Source organism: Cyclopterus lumpus, chromosome 20, assembly GCF_009769545.1.
Source record: "Cyclopterus lumpus isolate fCycLum1 chromosome 20, fCycLum1.pri, whole genome shotgun sequence".
Taxonomy (NCBI): Eukaryota; Metazoa; Chordata; class Actinopteri; order Perciformes; family Cyclopteridae; genus Cyclopterus; species Cyclopterus lumpus.
In genome coordinates this window covers 3,858,833-3,877,465 of record NC_046985.1, presented here as the reverse complement: position 1 = coordinate 3,877,465, position 18,633 = coordinate 3,858,833, and the positions used below count along the sequence as shown (strand labels likewise).

The following is an 18,633-nucleotide window of genomic DNA, read 5'->3' as shown; positions in this document are numbered from 1 at the left end:
TTCCTCAGGCAATTCATAATGAGAATGTCAGCCTAGGTGACTGAAACACCCAAATGCGCATGCGTGAGAGATATTGCAATATTTGTAGTTGGAAGCGGCTGTAATTTGTTTTGCGCCGCCATGCTTGTAGTCCAAACGGGGACGCCATTCTGTGACGCCTGTCGCCGCATTCAGGGAGTCCTCGTTTGCTCGGACCTTTCAACGCCTTGTACCGAGAAGCTTATTATATCATAGCCACTACTTATAAACTTATTAAATCATAGCTGTAAGTATGTTTGGGGTCTAAAATGCTGCACCTTATGTAACAAAGCGTATTTAATATATATATATATAATATTATTATTTTTTGGACTTAAGATCGCACACAAGCAACTTAAAAAGAGTAAATAAAAAATGAATTACTTATACTCGGAAATTCAAAGTGATTTACAGGTGAACAAATAAAAGAATTCTAAAAAAACAAACAATAAACAATATAAAGGATTTGCTGTGAGGTGAAAAATATATAAAATATAGCTTGAATTAGAAGCAAAAAAAATAAGTACATATTTGAGAACATTACATAAACGTGCAGGGAAACATTACACAAATACGTTAAAAAGAAAATAATTTAAAGTACAAATGACAATTAGGACGTTGCGCGAGGGTCATACGACCACGACACGAACACGATATAATTGTTGTGGAATCATGATCGTAACATATATATTTTGTATTATTGTTATTATTATCTGAACATAAGGTATTGCACAACAAACATTAAAAAAAACGCTCGTGACATCCATATTTCCCACGGCGCCTGAACGCGGCGTGATTCGGTGGATGCCGAGCTGATCTTTGTGCGAACGAAGCGGAGCGCAGTTAGCAACGGAGGAGCAGAAACACGGCAGAGCAGGCAGCTTCTGGGGCCTAAAAACACACATATACGGCAACTACACGGCGACAGCGGCGCTCCTACGATGGTGAGGAGACGCTTTATTTGTTTCTTCAACACATACCAGCGGTGTTTTTTGTTTTTTTTGCTGTGTTTTTTACCACAAGAAGCGATCCAATCCGTAAGCTAGCGAGCTAATGCTAAACGGCTAGCGGACTGTTTTCCTGACTCATTATTGAGCAGCTCGAGGAAGCTAAGGCTCGAGGAAGCTAAGGCTGCCATTTTACACCGACAACACGGGCAGTCGGTGTCCCCCTGACCGGAAAATATCCCCTAAATATCCCCCCAAACATCGCACTTGTGTCATTAACGGTTTTTAAAATAAACCCACGTGTTCAAAAAGACGTTGTATTTTGATTCGAAGCCGCCGAAGCTAGCTGGCTCATGTTGCGTAGCAAGGGTTGGACGTGTTGGAGGGATAATCCTGAATAAATGCTCAGAAAGGCGGTGAATGTACCGGATGGGTTGTGTTTTAGGGAGGATATATCGGGAGGAGTCCCGAGCTCGTTGTTAAAACCCGTCGGCCTTGTGTCTTTGTGGAGAGTAAGGTGGGTTTTTTAACCCTCACACACTCTTTGAATACCTGTTAAAATAAATACCTGGTGCCTTCTAGGCCTGGGGATGTTGGAGAGGGGGGTATAGGATTTGGATAAGACCCCATTGCTGGTGTTTGTAGCCTGTCTCCTTTTTAAAATGTTGAAATACAGTGTGCACACCGGTTTTTAATTTTTTTCCCCTAATTCTACATTTGCACCCATTACTTTTTTTCGTGAGAGAAGTTTGTAAATGCTGATGTGAGTGCAGCTCGTTGTTAAAACCCAACCGTGTGTCTCTGTGGGGAGGAAGGTCATTTAACCCTCACACACTCCTGAATACCTGTTAACATTAATACCTTCTAGGTCTGGAGAGGGAAGAAAGGCACTTTTTTTGTTGTTGAGACCCCTCTGCTGGGTGTACAATATTGTTGGTTGCATACTCTCTTTCTCCTTTTTTTAAAGTTTAATTTAAAAGGGACCATATATTGTCTTTATTAAAAAAAAAATATTTCTTTATATTTGAAGACGGCTGTTTTTTTTTTTTAAACCACGTTTATTTTTTGTTATTTGCGGCTTGTGCTTCAAGTAAGCTAAAAAGTCGATATTGGATATTTCTACACCAACATGGGTTGTTATAAATATGCATTTGTGGAAGATCTGATTGTTTCAAGCTGGCTTATGACTCCCACACTCGAAGGAATAAGGTATAAAATAGTCGTTTTCCAGGTCTGGAGATATTTTTATTCTGTTTTTGTTTCTCCTGAACGATTATGACTCTCTGTTTGGAGACTGGCTTTTTTTGGCTCGACAGTTAGACCCTTATTTAATTTTTATTTCTCACATATTTCAACTAAAAGCCAGCCGTCGGTGTCGGATCTCAAGTTCTTTTCATGGTCTTCATTGGGACTAACTGTGAATTATGTTAATATTGTTGGCTTGAGAGAGCGTCCATGTTTTTCTTTGTCGCTATGTCGGCTGCATTTTTAAGTTTCCCTCTTGATAAGAGGACTGCACTTTTTTTTTTACAGTGTTCATATTGAGATAAAAGGCGTAATTGAACGTGTATAGACGCATCTTATTCCCTCAGAATCAACCTGTGTGAGTGGGCTGCTCTGTGTGCGTGTTTAGGCCAGAGGGTGGGTGTTTGTTGGCGCTTACAATGAGTAAAGAACATCTGCTGTAGGATGATAATTTAGCATATTTACCGATGAGACGGATACAGACGTGTGCATTTTATACCCGGTCAACCCGCTCACATTGAGGCCAACACACTGGCTATTTATGCGTCCTCGCTACTGTCGCGTGAATCAATAGCAGAGTCTATTGCTTTCCATTACAAACGGGGTGTATATACTGTGAGAATGTGGGGAGCATGTTTTGATATCCTATTATAATATCTTTAAGATTTCAGTGTATTTCTATTAACCAATATCCCCAATCAAATATTATATTGATAGGACTCGACTCGCACCAAACTATAAGCACTATGGCACAATAGCAACCCACAGTTTTGCAGTGTTACCTGTACACCTTTTTGTTTACATGTTGTGCTGCATTAAACAACAGTATACATTTTTGTTAAATGAGCTTGTCAGTTGGATTTCTTTCGGGGGGACAATTAATCGATTTAAACTAGTCAATATATTGTTGTAAAAAAAAAGAAAGAGAGTTGTTTGTACCGAACTTATATCGGCTCTGTCATATTGTGTAATTTGTCAGTTTGAGGAGGCGCATGTACGTTCAGCCCACTTTAAAAAAAAATTGTTATAGCATGCAATAACACAAAAACACTGGAAGTTGTCTGTTCTTGACATTTTTATTACGGTTGTGGAGACATTTCTTTTGTTGCATTCAAAGGCTGTTGTCATATTTAATGCAGTGTGTGTGTGTGGGGTGGGGGGGGGGGGGGGGGGGGGAAGAGGAATACATCTTTAAAATTCCTTCCAGCGATGTGTGTACATGTTGCATCTTTCGCAAAAGCTCACTCGCACATGCCGAGTTTAGTAGACGGATGTTTTCTCTGCTCCGCCTCATGCTGGCATGCATCGGTCTGCATTAGTGTTTGGCAGCGCGACAACGACCAGCGCTCCCTCCAGGGCAGCGCTATTGGCAAATCGGCAATATGTAAACAAGCTGAAAGGATGGCTGTTGTTGACGCCGTGTGTGCAAAAGGTGCAGTCAAGACGCGGCCAGCCACGATCGAGCTTGTCCCTCCGCCATCTTTTACCTGGACCAACCCCCTCCGGGGCCACGTCTGCTTCACACGTGCACGCCGCTGTGGAGAGACGCCCTCGAGGGTCGCCGGGTTGTAAAAAAGCAAGTCGGCGCTTGGCTGCTCGGAGCACTAATGAAACGTCTTCCCCTGTCGCGTCACTGTGATTCATCTGAAAAGCCTCATCGCTCCTCATGACTCACCCCGCACAGCTGGATGTCACCGAAATTCACGGGAAGGGAGATCCACGGCCTGAATTAGTTGTTTTTGTTGTTGTTTGTGTTTTTTAAAAATTTTTTAAAGTAAGGTATTAGGTTGTTGCGTCTGGCCGGGGTAATCTGATTCACCGGGCTGAGTGGTCGTTGCACTGCTTTCGCTCTCTCACTCCCCACACACACCACCCTGCATGCTTTCAGACACTCTTTAGTTCCTGGATTGTGAACCTGGACACCTACTCAATCACAACGGCAGTGCGGCCTTCTTCAGTGCCGGAGAGCAGAAACATGCCGGCTGCATGCAGGTGAGGCTTGTCTGCCGGATAAGTCGCATAGAAGTCCTCACATATGAGTCATCGTGTTGCTGTGGATTGTAGACGGCAGGGTAGGAGCTCGATTTATGGGCCGTTTTTTAAAACAATTTTTAAACGTGAAGATGTACGTTTTGTACAATAAGTTTAGTTTGTAGCTGGCGGCCAGTCGTAAGCATCGGGATGGGTTGCTGGTTTCCCCTCTCTGTCCCCAGTTAATCTCTTCCATCCCTCCACGGAGAGCTATTTTTAATGATAGTGCTCTTTTTCTCTCTCTCGACGGAGCCAGTAATTTTTACTGCCGGCTGTGATGTTGACTGATGTCCTCGGGATAGTAGTCACATGTAGGGCTGCAACTAACGATTAATTTAATAATCGGTTAATCTGTCGATTATTTGTTCAATAAATCGGATAAAAAAAAAAAAAAGCAGCGTTAATTCCAATCCTTTATTCAACAGAACGGTGCAATAAAATGCACAGGTAACAGGTACAGTAAATTCAGGACTATAGAGCGCACCTATCTATAGGCCGCAGCTGCTAATTTAAAAAAAAAAAAAAAAAAATTGTACATAAATAAGACTCACTTGTCTATAAACCGCAGGAAAAGGGGGCGTGGCTTGTCTCCGTAGAAACAGCCGTCCATCACGGGGGAAATAAGTTAGTTCTCGCACAACGTTACGGGTCTCTCCGATTGTCTTTGCTCTACCGGCTTTTTTAAATTTTATACTCAAACATCTCCGCGTCTTATTGGGTGGCGTAATAATCGCGCGACACAACAAATCGATAATGCAATTCGTTGCCAACTATTTTAATAATCGATTTTATCGATTCGTTGTTGCAGCCCTAGTCACGTGCATCAATCCAACTCCTCCCCTAAATACTGATTCTGATCATTCAAATCTACGCAACTGTTCCAGTAAATTCCCTTATTTGACATCTTAAATAATGATTCTCCGCAACATCCCCATTGCCTGTGTAGCTGATAAGGGGTCAGATACTTTAGAGGAGACTCATATCTAATACCCTCTGGTGTGGGCAATCTGAAATCTGATCCCAGTGCTGCTGTGAAGGGCACCTTTCTTCAACCTGCCGGTGAACGGAGGCACGGGAGACGGCGAGAACGAAACACGCTTACCTCCCCGTAGTCGAGTGGCTACTCGGGGAAAGGTATTGTCTGCCCCAGTTGCCATGGCAACTGCCTGAGCACCTCAGGTAGGTAGGTAGTTTTTTTTTTTTTTTTGAGTTCAGTGAGGATCTGATGGGCGAGGAGTGGAGGCTGAAGCCGGTCTCGAGTCCAGGCGCGGAGTTCATCGTTATCCGACACGCCAGCCCTGGCGTCCTCGTCCTGAATTCAGGGTAGTCGATCAATGAGTTTACATTTTTATGAAACTCCAGCGAAATGCAATCCCTCCGGCTCCTTCTCTTGGTGCATTATTCACCATAACGCACCGGCCTCCTCTGTTAGAGAACGAGCCACCTGGCTGAATGCCGCCTGTGTTTCCCCACATTGAAACTGGCCTGAGAGTTTGAGGATTAACCAACCTGTAACTTTCGTGTCTGTAGAATGACTTCCTGTGCTTGTTGCCGGGGGAAACGGTGGTAAGAGTTTTTACTGCTTAAAGAAAAAAAAGGCTCTGGAGCTTTAGAGCTGCTTTCTGGATGTCGCATGAACCACTGGTTGTAATCTGGTAGAATCTAGCTTTGGTCCCAAAAACAAGGTGGCATATTTCTTTTCTTTTTTTTTTTTACCTTTTCTGATCTGCTGCAGCAGGTGGAAGCAGAAATGTTGTTTTGTGTGTTTTGTGGTCACAGTTGGTGGAGAACAGTGGCAGCAGACTGCAGCGCTGTGCTCAGTCTTTGGGAGCTGGGGGAGGGGGTGGGGGCTGGAGGCTGGGCGTATAGAAGACATATTTTAGTGACTGATGAAGGCCCAATCCAAGCCTTGATGTGCCCGTGGCGTACTGCTGTGTCATGGCTTCTCTTTTAAAACTAAAAGTAGAGAACGTGCTATCTCTCTCTATATCTGAACGGAGTAATCGTGCCGCACTGGAGTTTACTCCGACAACGGGTGTTCTCATTTTGGTCGTCTTTTGGAAAGAAATGACACAGATGCAAATTTAATGTTTATTTATTTTAATTTCTCACTTTATTCCCTGCTGTGATATTGGAGTTAAACGGCGACATTAGTCTGCCATGTTCTGCTTGTGTATTTGGGGTACAGGTGTGCATTAGTTAGTTGGTCAAATAACAAAAAGAAACCCGGGACGTCAGGTGTTGATTCACTGGCCGGCGTCAACAGGAAGTGAACGGAGCTGGTCACTGAGTCTCCGGCCCAGAGACGGGCAGCTAAATATAGCGGAGCTGCCTCCATGTCCACAGCAGTTTCTACTCGCCCTTTTTTATTTAGCCAGTTTCTTTTGAGACATTTCATTTGCACAGCGAGGCCTCCGGTTAGTTTTATGAATGACGGATGATTTAAATGATTCTGGGATATTAAAGTTCCAACAACAACGATGTCCAAATCTCCCCTTGGCACCCGCGTGTTCTTACACACAATATAATCCCTTAAATGGGAATCATTTGTTTTTTATCAGCAGTCTTTTTTTTTTTTTAAATGTTGTGTTTTTTTTTTTTTCAAACAAAAGACGTGAGATTTATGTGCTTTTTTTTTTTTTTTGTTTGGCAGCATTTGGTTGAATTAAGAGCTGCAAACACTGGTTTTGATTCGCTCTTGGAAATGAAATTGGCACACGTCTGAGTCACGTGAAGTGGAAACTAATGCATCTCTTTCATGTTCAGCGTGAACACGACTTTAAAGCCCAATCTCGCATCAGATCGATCGGATTTACAACTGCAAACTTACTTACTTACTATTTTATACGCAAACACTTGTGCAGGTATTAAAAACAGGTGTGAAAAGTGTTTTCTTTTGTTGTCTTTCCTCTTCCTCTATGCGGCTTGAACGTTCTGGATGCTGCAAACACTTCCGCCTCCCTTTCTCCTCTCATCCGCACCCGCAGGGATGAAATTACAGCTACAGGTCTGTCAATTAGCCTTAATGACGCGCCACTGTTAACCCGGCTGCACTTACACTTGTGATAGTGTCCCGGTCGTGACCCTGACGGGCGACGTTGATACCGTTTTGGAAATCGAGATGAGATATCGCCTTCGATTGTTGACATTTTAGCTGCATGGTTTTTAAATGCTGCGTAACAGTAAAGTCTGTTCTAGGTGAATTACTGTTGTAACAAAAAATATAAACAGTGTAAATACTTTTGTGAAAGTGGTGTATATCTTTAAAAGTTAAAATCTTGACGTTCGCTTTTTTTTCTTCCTTTTCACTCTTTGCTTTTTAAACGGACCTCTTATTAAACAGGGTTGTGCCAAAAGGTGTTGAGCTTAAAGGTAGACTTGGCTCCTGGTGTCCAAAAAGAAGATGGAGACTGGGCCCGTCTCCACTGGACGAATCTGTTATTAGCTGGGTGACGTCAGGGTCTCGTTGGCACCGTGGATACAGGGATCAGAGCCAGGTGTCGGCACATTAGACCATATAACTGATTCGGCTAACTGGTAATATAGTGCTGTGGAAACTGAGTCTTTAGGGTCACGGGTCTTCTGGTCATGTTTTTGTAGTCTCTTTTTTTATTATTCCTCGGCAATAACTAATCAAAACGCATTTCTTTTCTTTCCGTTCGCAGGCCATCTGGTGAGGCGCCGCCACAGGTTTTTAAGAGGAGTGGCAAACAGCGCCACCCGGGCTTGCAGAGTGGGACTGCATCCTGCCTCGCAACCCGACGACCAGCTTCCCGACGCGCCGCCGCCGCCGCCGCCAGATGGACAGCGCCCTCTGAGAGCAGCGCGAGGCAGGACCGAAAACCAACCCGAGGAGAGGTGCCCGTGGGGGGCGGGACGGGGCGGTGGGTAGAACGCCCACCGGAGCAGGAAAGGGAGGGCACTTGTTCGGTCAGGGAGAGGAGAGGACGAGGGGTACCCATGATGTCGTCGAACAGGACCCAGAACCCCCACGGACTGAAACAGATAGGCCTGGACCAGATATGGGACGACCTCCGGGCTGGCATCCAGCAGGTGTACACACGGCAAAGCATGGCCAAGTCGCGCTACATGGAACTCTACACGTATCCTGTCACATCGGGAGGGGGGGGGGGGGGAGGGGAGGGGCAACGGAAACTTGATTGACAGCAATTCTGTTAAAATACTAATTTGAACGCTAAATTCACTGGTTCTAACTTAACAAATGTCTTTAACTTTATTTTGTTTTTTGGGACTTTTGGTCAATCAAAACAAGCAATTAGAATTTTCCGGTTCATAAAAATGAAGTCTAATCTCTTAAGACCAAAACGTAACATCAAACTCACTATCTGACTTTGATTTGTCGGGCGACTCCCTCGCGGAGAACTACTTCCTAAACCGTTTTTTATATCCGTCGTGTACCGAGTATCACTGATCACGACAACCAGCAGGCCAGATTCCTGAAAGCAGGCAACAACCCGATCGGCATAATTCATCTCGGGAGGTCCTGAACCTAAAAATGTTGAATGTTTCAGATCCAGTTAAACCTCCAGTAAATGAATCTCCCGTTAAAACATTCAAACGCAATAAAACACACGCGGTGTATTTGTCTTTTCTTCCGAGGGCACATTTTGTTGTGTTTTGACAGCCTCGCTTCCTGTTATGCACCTTTCCAGCACGACAGGATGTCATCGTTTCCCTGAAGTGTAATCCTGTCGCGCGGAAACGAACGAACGGCGCTAATTTAAAACCACAATCTGTGAGCGACATGTTTGCCTTTCGGAGCCTCGTGGCCCACGTCTGCATCGCTCTGCGACATTTATTGCCGTTGTAGCTCTGGAGGGATTGTTTGGTGTGAAAGAGAGAGATCATCTTTTGTAGCGTAGGGATGCCATTTTGACTACAGTGTTACAGATTACACCGATTACACATCTGTAGAGCGCTTACTCCTCTCACACTCATTGCTTTCATAATAAAACTCTTGGGCATACACGTCCTCTCGTTGTATAGAAGTCTATGCTTCATGTGTTAAAGCTGCATTCTCTCTCCTGACCACCAGGGGGCGACTCCTCTCGTTGTATAGAAGTCTATGCTTCATGTGTTAAAGCTGCATTCTCTCTCCTGACCACCAGGGGGCGACTCCTCTGGTTGTATAGAAGTCTATATAAATGACTACTTCTCTTGATTTATTCCCTCAGTAAACATTGTAAACATGAGTTTTTGGTCTCAATCTCTAGTTTCAAGTCTTCTTCAATACAGCGTGATGTTAATTTAGTAAATTATGGTCATTTAGAGTCAAACAGACCATAAAGCTGGGCATGCTTTAGGGCGGGGCTACAAGGTGATTGAGACATATACAGCGTCTCTACGTCACTTCCTGTTTACTGGTTGCAAAAAAAGATGGCGTCGCCTGTAATGCCAAAGTTGAGTGTTCAGAACGTCGTGCACTTATAGTATTTTATTATTTTTTTTATTTTTTATTATTTGTACGTGGATGTTATGCAAAAAATGAACTAAATGTTGGTTTTTTTTTCCAAAAAAGAAACGACTGCGTATAATGTAATATTCGTTCTCCCAGATTTTGTGTAAACAGCGTTTCAACGTTGGTGTGAATCCCTCCGTCTGCGTCTCCGTGCTTCATTCCTTAACCTTTCCCTCAGACATGTATATAACTATTGTACCAGCGTCCACCAGTCCAGCCAGGGCCGGGGCTCGGTGCCGCCGGCCAAGCCCTCCAAAAAGTCCACCACTCCAGGTGGGGCTCAGTTCGTAGGCCTGGAGCTCTACAAGCGGCTCAAAGAGTTCCTGAAGAACTACCTGACCAGCCTGCTCAAGGTGAGTCCTCACAAAGAGGTTCTTCTTTTTATTATTAGTTTCTTTTTCAGACCGTCATTAATCTCTTTCTTCTCTCCCGGGTTCTTCCCCCTCCAGGACGGCGAGGACCTGATGGACGAGTGCGTGCTGAAGTTTTACACCCAGCAGTGGGAGGATTACCGCTTCTCTAGTAAGGTCCTCAACGGGATCTGCGCCTACCTCAACCGCCACTGGGTCAGACGGGAGTGTGACGAGGGACGCAAGGGCATCTACGAGATTTACTCGGTACGTCTGTGAATCTGCTGCCGAGCGCTCGCCCGTTATTTGTGATTTACGCGAACGAAATAAAATGCAGGTAAATGTACTGTTTTGTTTTTTTTTTCCCCCGGGGGAGATGGAACTTCAAAGTAAGAGTCTTCGGTCTCGTGGATCTGAAACTCTAGAGAGAACAAAGGGATTTGTTAATATTTACATGTTTTAGGTCCATGCTGCTTTTTCAAAACTCAAACCTTTCTTTCTTTATTTTAAACTATTTAATACACGACTCGTTTCTTTAGGGTTACAAAGGCACTAAAGTAGTCGTTGAATTTGAGATGAGTTTACAGGTAATTACGATCCCTCCTCGGCCATGTGGAGGTTTTTTTTTTTTTTTTATTCTTCGGTGTTGCGTACAAACAAAACTTCAGAGTCCTCGGATCACATTGTAGTAATCAGTTTATTTAGTTACGTTTTTTTAAATAAACAAACTCGTCACGAAGACCGAAATGAAGAACTAATGGCGGTAACGTTTTAACGAGTTTTTAAAAGTCACCCGACGCCGAGTCTTGACCTTCCCGTTGACCTTCTTGTCCTTCTCTCCTCCCAGCTGGCACTCGTGACCTGGAGGGAGTGTTTATTCCGACCCCTCAACAAACAGGTGTGTTAAGCTCCTCCCCCTCCAAACATATTCGCTGCCTTTTTTCCTTTTAACATCTCTTAAAATTTTTCCTTATTGTGTCTGCTTGAATTTGTTCATGTCACTCTTCACACATTAAATATTAAACGCACCTTTTGTGTTCCAGGTAACAAACGCTGTGCTGAAGCTGATAGAGCGAGAGAGGAACGGGGAGACCATTAACACCAGACTGATCAGCGGTGTGGTCCAGTCTTATGGTAGGTCACCGCGTACAACTGTTAACGTGACTATTTAAAAACTTTGCAATTAGACTTAGAGGGATTGTTTGGATGTTTAGCCGTGTGGTGGTTCGAGGTACTTGTTCGTAGTCGGTGTATTACCACAAAAGAAGGAATACCAGCACGGGAGGAAAGTAATGTCCTGCTGTGGGCGTATTTTAGACGCCTAAAATAAGCAATATCCGTTAAAGTGAACGCTGTATTTAGAATATTTTCAGAGCTTTCTCACGTGGAATCGAAGCCAGTTATCTTAAACTCACAGAACACAGGAGCTGCTCCTGGATCAGTTAGTGTTGTTGTTGGATCCGGACTATCCCTTTAACCACCTCCTTAAGTCTGAACACAGTCGTCTTTACCTCACGGCTTCAGGATCTTTTTAATTCTGCTGTGATCGCGACTATTCCTCCGTCAGCGGAGGACATCGGGTTTGATTTTGAAGCTTGGACTCGTGAGCTGTCGGCCTCACCTGTGTTTTCTCCCCCTCTTCCAGTGGAGCTGGGTCTGAACGAGGAGGACGCCTACGCCAAAGGCCCCACGCTGTCCGTGTACAAAGAGTACTTTGAGTGTCAGTTCCTCACCGACACGGAACGGTTCTACACGCGCGAGAGCACGGAGTTCCTGCAGCAGAACCCCGTCACCGAGTACATGAAGAAGGTAGACGGCCGGTCCACGGAGGAGTCGCTTGTTGTTTCTGTTGCTTTTTAACTGCGAGGAACTCGTAATAAATAAATCCCCCCCCACCTGTCAGGCGGAGGCTCGTCTGCTGGAGGAGCAGCGGCGTGTGCAGGTTTACCTCCATGAATCCACCCAGGACGAGCTGGCCAGGAAGTGTGAGCAGGTCCTCATAGAGAAACACCTGGAGATCTTCCACACGGAGTTTCAGAATCTTCTGGATGCCGACAAGAATGAAGGTACACGTGGATGTTTTGTTGTCGTTTCTCGTGGTAATGTAATGGAACCCGCAGGCGGGATTTAAACAATTGCCCAAAACGACACCGTTTATCCTATTAAACCTGCAATATCGGCAGGTTTTCTTCTTTCCGACGGTCCTTTAACGCGTCGTGTGTGACAAACGCTTCCTCCAAGAAAGAAAAGCAACCAAGTCGAAGCTTGAATTTGTGATGCATCTCCAATAACGTTTAACATTTACAACCGTTTGCAGTCACATATCACTCTCGACTCGAGAGACGGGTTGTAAAAAAAAATGTTGTATGTACGCGATAGAATTGCGTAATGGAACATGATGTTGCCTCATGGTCCCGACCCCCTGCTGGTCTCTCTCCCCTCAGATCTGGGCCGGATGTACAACCTGGTGTCGCGGATCACGGACGGTTTGGGCGAACTGAAGAAACTTCTCGAGACTCACATCCACAACCAGGGCCTGGCCGCCATCGAGAAGTGCGGCGAGGCAGCGCTCAACGTACGGCTTCACGCTCACTGTTTTAACTCCACTAGTTTGGGTTCTGATCTAAAACCTTCTTTGTATTATAGTTGCATTTTTTTTTTTTTTTTTAATTACTTTGAAAATATACACTTACATTTATATAAAAATATTTATATATTTAAAAAAAAATTACATTTATATTTAAATTTAAATAAATATATGTATATATTAATAAAATTATATTTTATTTATATATAAATTTAAATAAATATATATATATATATATATAAATACATATATTTATTTATTTAAATTTAGATATAAATAAAATATTTTATTTTATATTTTTTATATTTTATATATATATATATATATATATATATATATATATATATATATTTATAAATAAATAAATAGAAACGAGGCGTCTGTCATGGACAAAATATTCAAATCTAGATATTTGAATAGTTGTGTCCATGACATTGTGTTCATTTATTTTTTTCAATTCAAATTTAAGTTATGGACCAATGTGTTGTTTTTGGTGAAAAATACCTAATCCGAGTGTTTTTCATTCCAGGACCCCAAAGTGTACGTCCAGACCACCCTGGACGTCCATAAGAAGTACAACGCCTTGGTCATGTCCGCCTTCAACAACGACGCCGGCTTCGTGGCCGCGCTCGACAAGGTCGGCCACCCCCCCCCAAATCCGATCCGTCAAAAGGTCTAAATAATCGGAGATTTTATTTATTCCAACGTGGTTGTCCCGTCCTCTCACAGGCGTGCGGTCGCTTCATCAACAACAACGCCGTCACCCGGATGGCTCAGTCGTCCAGCAAGTCTCCCGAGCTGCTTGCCCGATACTGCGATTCCTTACTGAAGAAGAGGTGGGTCTCCGAAAGTCCCCCGAAATGTTTTCTGAGGGTTCTCGTAGTTTCACACTTGCGTGTTGTTGTTGTTGTTTTTTTCTTCTTCTGACAAACTGTCATCCTGAGGAAGAGTTGAGCTGTACATTTATTTTTCTTCTGCAGCTCTAAAAACCCAGAGGAGGCAGAATTGGAGGACACACTCAACCAAGTGGTGAGACACTTTCACACCTGTGTGTTTGCACAAATGTGTGTGTGTGCGTTCATGTTGCAGCACTACTGCCCTAGTTACTTATTGGATACCTGTAGTAGAGTAATTATTTTTATTGAAGACAAATTAGGAACACAACCTGTGAAAGATTCTTATTTTAAATGCATTTGTTATTGTTAAAGTACACTTCTTTGTGTGTGTTTGTGTGGTATATGTAGTATAAAGTATGCGCCGCTTCACTTGAATAAGGCCTCTCGTGGTAATAGTACCTTTTTATTCGTTGTCCTGCCTCTCCTCAGATGGTTGTGTTCAAATACATCGAGGACAAAGACGTTTTCCAGAAGTTCTACGCCAAGATGCTCGCCAAACGTCTCGTCCACCAGAACAGCGCCAGCGACGACGCGGAGGCCAGCATGATCTCCAAGCTGAAGGTGACGCCGCGGCGCCACCGAACTCTGGTTTAAACCTCCGCGAGTTCGAAAACCCTCCGACTGAATCCGTTTGTTTGTTTGTTTGTTTGTTTGTTGTTCTCGTGCAGCAAGCGTGCGGCTTCGAGTACACGTCCAAACTGCAGCGGATGTTCCAGGATATCGGAGTCAGTAAAGACCTCAACGAACAGTTCAAGAAACACCTGACCAACTCTGAGCCTCTGGACTGTAAGTACTCACACACACACACACACACACACACTAGTCTTCAGGTATCTTTAAAAGCCTTCAATTCAGCCTTTGCTCTTATCAATACATGCTCAGTTTCCGATTTATTCGGTACCTTGGAGCTAAAAATCACAGCTTTACCAAATAAACATGCAGCCGAGTGTATTTTAAGATGTTTAAAATGAATAAAACACTGTTTAAAAAAATAAAATTAGAATTTCTGATACCACCTAGATTTGCCTCCTGAGATTAGAAAAGACGATAGTTCTTCAAGAAGTGAATGCTCTTTAGTGTGTTCAGTCATATTTCACATCACTCTTTGAAGCTTGTTCTAGTGCAGTTTTTCTTTTTAGATGTATTAAAACTAGCATTGTAAATGTATGTATTTTTAGCATTTATCCGAACCACGTGACAGTACACCGGCTGCCCACTAGATGGCGCCCTGAGGCTGAGAATAGCAGCAGAAGAGTCTCTCGCTTGTTTTTTAAAATTTTTTAAATGTACCAAATTTTCGGCGTCTCCATTTTGCACGTTTTCGTTGCCGTCTCATGATTTAAAATAAATAAATAAATAAACGTCTTCGTGGCGGCCGTTCGCACACGCGGCTAATGTGGACGTTTGTCTCCTCTCATACAGCTCCTCTGGGCGGCGTCCAGATAAGTGAGTGAAAAAGGGGACTCGTGAGAGGATGATCGAGTTTTCTGGGACTCGCGCCGCAAAAAAAAAAAAAATTCAGTTTACAGAATGTTTGTTTTTTATTGTTTTTTTTTTCTCCTGCTGCATGACGTCTCTACACTTATTATTTTTCTTTTCTTTTCTTTTTTTTTTTTTTTTACACAAACATTACAGGAATTTTAAATCTGAGGGACAATGTGCTGAGATGGTGTCTTGTGTCCGTGTGTTTCTCTTGTCTCGCAGTGGACTTCAGTATCCAGGTTCTCAGCTCCGGGTCTTGGCCTTTCCAGCAGTCCTGCACCTTCGCTCTGCCTTCTGAGGTACACGCACCTTTTTATTTTCTTAATACCTACAATCTACTCCAGGAAATGAAGCTTTTATAGCTCACTTGAACCATTTCCCACGGGGTCCCTGAACCTCCCGTCTAACGCTCCTCTTTCTGTGCAGCTGGAGCGAAGCTATCAGCGCTTCACGGCGTTCTACGCCAGCAGACACAGCGGCAGGAAGCTGACTTGGCTCTATCACCTGTCCAAAGGAGAGCTGGTCACCAACTGCTTCAAGAACAGGTGTGTTGTTGTTGTTTTTGTTGTTGTTGTTCCTGAGAGGGCCTGGCAGGTAGAGGGCGCTGTTCTTAACCGTCTGGTTTTTATAGTGGCACTAGAAATACGAAGCAGGGTTTATGATGCGTCTGCTTGCGTTGAAGATGTTTGAAGTTTCATGCTCAAGTTGTTGTTGTTTTTGTTGTTTACAGGTACACACTGCAGGCCTCCACCTTCCAGATGGCCATCCTGCTGCAGTACAACACGGAGGACAGTTACACCGTCCAGCAGCTGACCGACAGCACACAGATCAAAACTGTGAGCGACACAGACAACCTTTTTTTTAAGTTGTTTATTAATAGAAATGTTTTATTTCTCCAACGGCTGACGTTTTGTTTTGTTTTTTCAGGACATTCTGGTTCAAGTTCTGCAGATTTTGTTAAAATCGAAGCTTCTGGTGAGTAAAACTTTTGGTCCTTTTTTGCTTCCTTGTCTTTGAGTGTTTTATTGATAAGGTTTTATGTGTTTTTAAAGGAAAACGGGGCTTTCTCTCTGTGTGTGTGTGTGTGTGAGATATATAAATAGAAGAGTTTCTGTTCAGATCTCTCACCTCCGCTGCCTCTCGCTCTCTTTTTCTCCCTTTTTTTCTCTCTCTCTCCGTCCGACAGGTGATGGAGGACGAGAACGCCAACGTGGACGAAGTGGATTTCAAACCCGACACCGTCATCAAACTCTTCCTCGGATACAAGAAGTGAGAACTCGTTTCTCGGAGCGAGCGTCTTGAAACACGTCGGGTTTCACAGTTCAACCTTTTTAAAATAATAAAATGTGTTCTCCAATCGCAGTAAGAAACTGAGGGTGAACATCAACGTCCCGATGAAGACGGAGCAGAAACAGGAGCAGGAGACGACTCACAAGAACATCGAGGAGGATCGGAAGCTCCTCATTCAGGTGGCGGTTTACGTTAATATTATGCAGATAAAAATATAGTTTAAAAAAATATATGGTGTACGAAATAAATCTCTTAAAACTGCTGTAAAAATACAATGTATTAATATTATCTTCCACTTAAACTGAGTTAAATCTATTAAACGTCGTCAGTATTGATAAAAATTAACATAATATTCATTCATTTAAAAACATTTTAAGCCTTAAATTAGCAGGTTTGTTTACAACGTTTTTATGCATTTTTGTTTTTTGTGCAATGTCTTGATTTTTTAAAACAGTGTTTTATAATTAATATATATAGTATTAATATTCTACAATACAGTATTTTATAATTAATATACATAGTAGTAATATTCTACAATACAGTATTTTATAATTATATAGTATTAATATTCTACAATACTGTATTTTATAAATAATATATAGTATTAATATTCTACAAGTATTCACTCATTAAAAAACCATAAAATGAGTCTTTAAATTTGTATAAAATACTATATTAATATGAAAAAATACTATAATATATTAAAATGATAAAAGACAACTCAAAATGTCCCCAGAAAGGTCAAAGGTCAAAGCTTCAGTCTTTACCCTCGTTAAGAATACAGAGTACAGATATCTTTATAATTAACATTCACTCAACAAAAACACAAAAGTCTGTTTTCCTTATGTGGAAATATTTAATAAAAATAAAGTAGATTGCATGTTGTGTTGAATTGGGGATGATGATGATGATGATGATGATGATGTGTTTGCAGGCTGCCATCGTGAGGATCATGAAGATGAGGAAGGTCCTGAAGCACCAGCAGCTTCTGGCTGAAGTGCTGAACCAGCTGTCTTCCAGATTCAAACCCAGAGTCCCAGTCATCAAGGTAAAGTCACACTGTGGTGCGTTCAGGCTCTGCTCAGTGAAAATGAGTACTGGGCGTCTTCATCATGTGTTCACGTGTAATTCTGTAAAATTAAGTTTTGGTTGCTTTTATAAATGGATAAGAGATGAATTTTGTTATATTAAATAGAGAAAACCACCTTGTCAAAGTCTGATGTGTTTTTGTTTGTCAACAAACAAAACAAAAACTGTTTGTCTCCAAAGTAAATTAATTATCTCAAATCTGTGTTTTGTCTCCCCCTTGTGGACAGAAATGCATCGACATCCTGATAGAGAAGGAGTACCTGGAGCGAGTGGACGGTGAGAAGGACACGTACAGCTACCTGGCCTGAACGCCCTCCTTCCTCCCTTCCTTCCCTTCCCCCCTCCCTCCCTCCTTCCCGCCCGCCCACCGGCTCTCCTCCGTTTTATTTGTTATATTAATTTTTTTTCTTTTAACTTTATGTCTGAGTAATAAAGTGAGGATCCCTCTAAGCGGCGGACATGTTGTGAGTGTGTCGCTGATCATGTGACCGCCCTGAAAGCCAACTAAGAGGGGGGGCTGCTCTCCCTTTAGCAACAAAGGAACAACCCCTCCTGTCGAGACTGGGAAACCCCGTCTTACGCCCGTCCCCATCCATAGGACTCAAACACACACTTCATTGTTGTCATATTGTAAATAACAACCAGACTAAGAGGGGGGACAACAACAACAACCTACACCTTCCTTTTACATAGCAAACGTAATGAATTAGCCTTCAGCCAATCAGAGGAGAGCCGCATCCAAAGGTTTCTGCATGCTACTGCCTACCTGCACCACAGTGACCACGAAAAACATGAGAAAAAGATTTTTAAAAAAATAAATAAATATAAGAGTCGAGTCACTGGGCGGCCGACGCAGCCCACCGTACGGCGACATCGGTGACTGAACCGGAGGAAGAGGAAGGTGGTGAGTTGATGGCCGCCATGATGCTTCTTTATCTGCTGAAGTTGTCTCAGTTTTTTTTTTTTTTGAGGTCGGTTGGGTTCATGCAGGAGTTTCATTGCCGAACGGTGGACATTTGTATAGTGTGGTTCATTTTCTAAATGTGTGATAAATAAAAACAAGGAAAGATTTCTCTAAACGCTTTCTTCTCCCCGAGACTCTGTTCACGCGCTCGTGACGCCCGCTCGCACCCCCGTGACGCCTGAATACCAGGGTCTCAAATGGTACATATGACACTGTTCAGTACATTTGATACGTACTGGAAGTTGACGTGTTTTA

At 43.0% G+C, this 18,633-nt stretch overlaps 1 protein-coding gene across 2 annotated transcripts; it reads left to right on the top strand.

Annotated features, from left to right (window-relative positions):
• Positions 1–816: 816 nt before the first annotated feature.
• On the top strand, positions 817–18,494 carry LOC117749841 (cullin-1). 2 transcript variants are annotated; one of them, XM_034560635.1, is made up of 23 exons: positions 817–962; positions 7,907–8,344; positions 9,899–10,073; positions 10,170–10,337; positions 10,918–10,968; positions 11,114–11,204; positions 11,716–11,879; positions 11,974–12,136; positions 12,515–12,645; positions 13,187–13,294; positions 13,387–13,493; positions 13,638–13,686; positions 13,983–14,114; positions 14,222–14,339; positions 14,976–14,999; positions 15,258–15,334; positions 15,462–15,580; positions 15,766–15,871; positions 15,963–16,010; positions 16,222–16,304; positions 16,399–16,504; positions 17,260–17,373; positions 17,642–18,494. In XM_034560635.1, exons 2-23 carry the CDS (start codon positions 8,202–8,204, stop codon positions 17,720–17,722), a joined length of 2,358 nt encoding a protein of 785 aa, XP_034416526.1. In that variant the 5' UTR covers positions 817–962; positions 7,907–8,201; the 3' UTR covers positions 17,723–18,494. The 2 variants fall into 2 exon arrangements, with proteins under 2 accessions (XP_034416526.1, XP_034416527.1); XM_034560636.1 differs by lacking the exon at positions 14,976–14,999 and having other exon boundaries at positions 818–962.
• Positions 18,495–18,633: the final 139 nt, after the last annotated feature.

Bases quoted from the DNA above. Each gene is read 5' to 3' on its own strand.
- LOC117749841 (XM_034560635.1), top strand. From the start codon at position 8,202: ATGATGTCGTCGAACAGGACCCAGAACCCCCACGGACTGAAACAGATA. The intron at 12,646-13,186 runs GTACGGCTTCAC...TTTTCATTCCAG, and splicing joins GCGGCGAGGCAGCGCTCAAC to GACCCCAAAGTGTACGTCCA. The intron at 13,494-13,637 runs GTGGGTCTCCGA...TTTCTTCTGCAG, and splicing joins GATTCCTTACTGAAGAAGAG to CTCTAAAAACCCAGAGGAGG.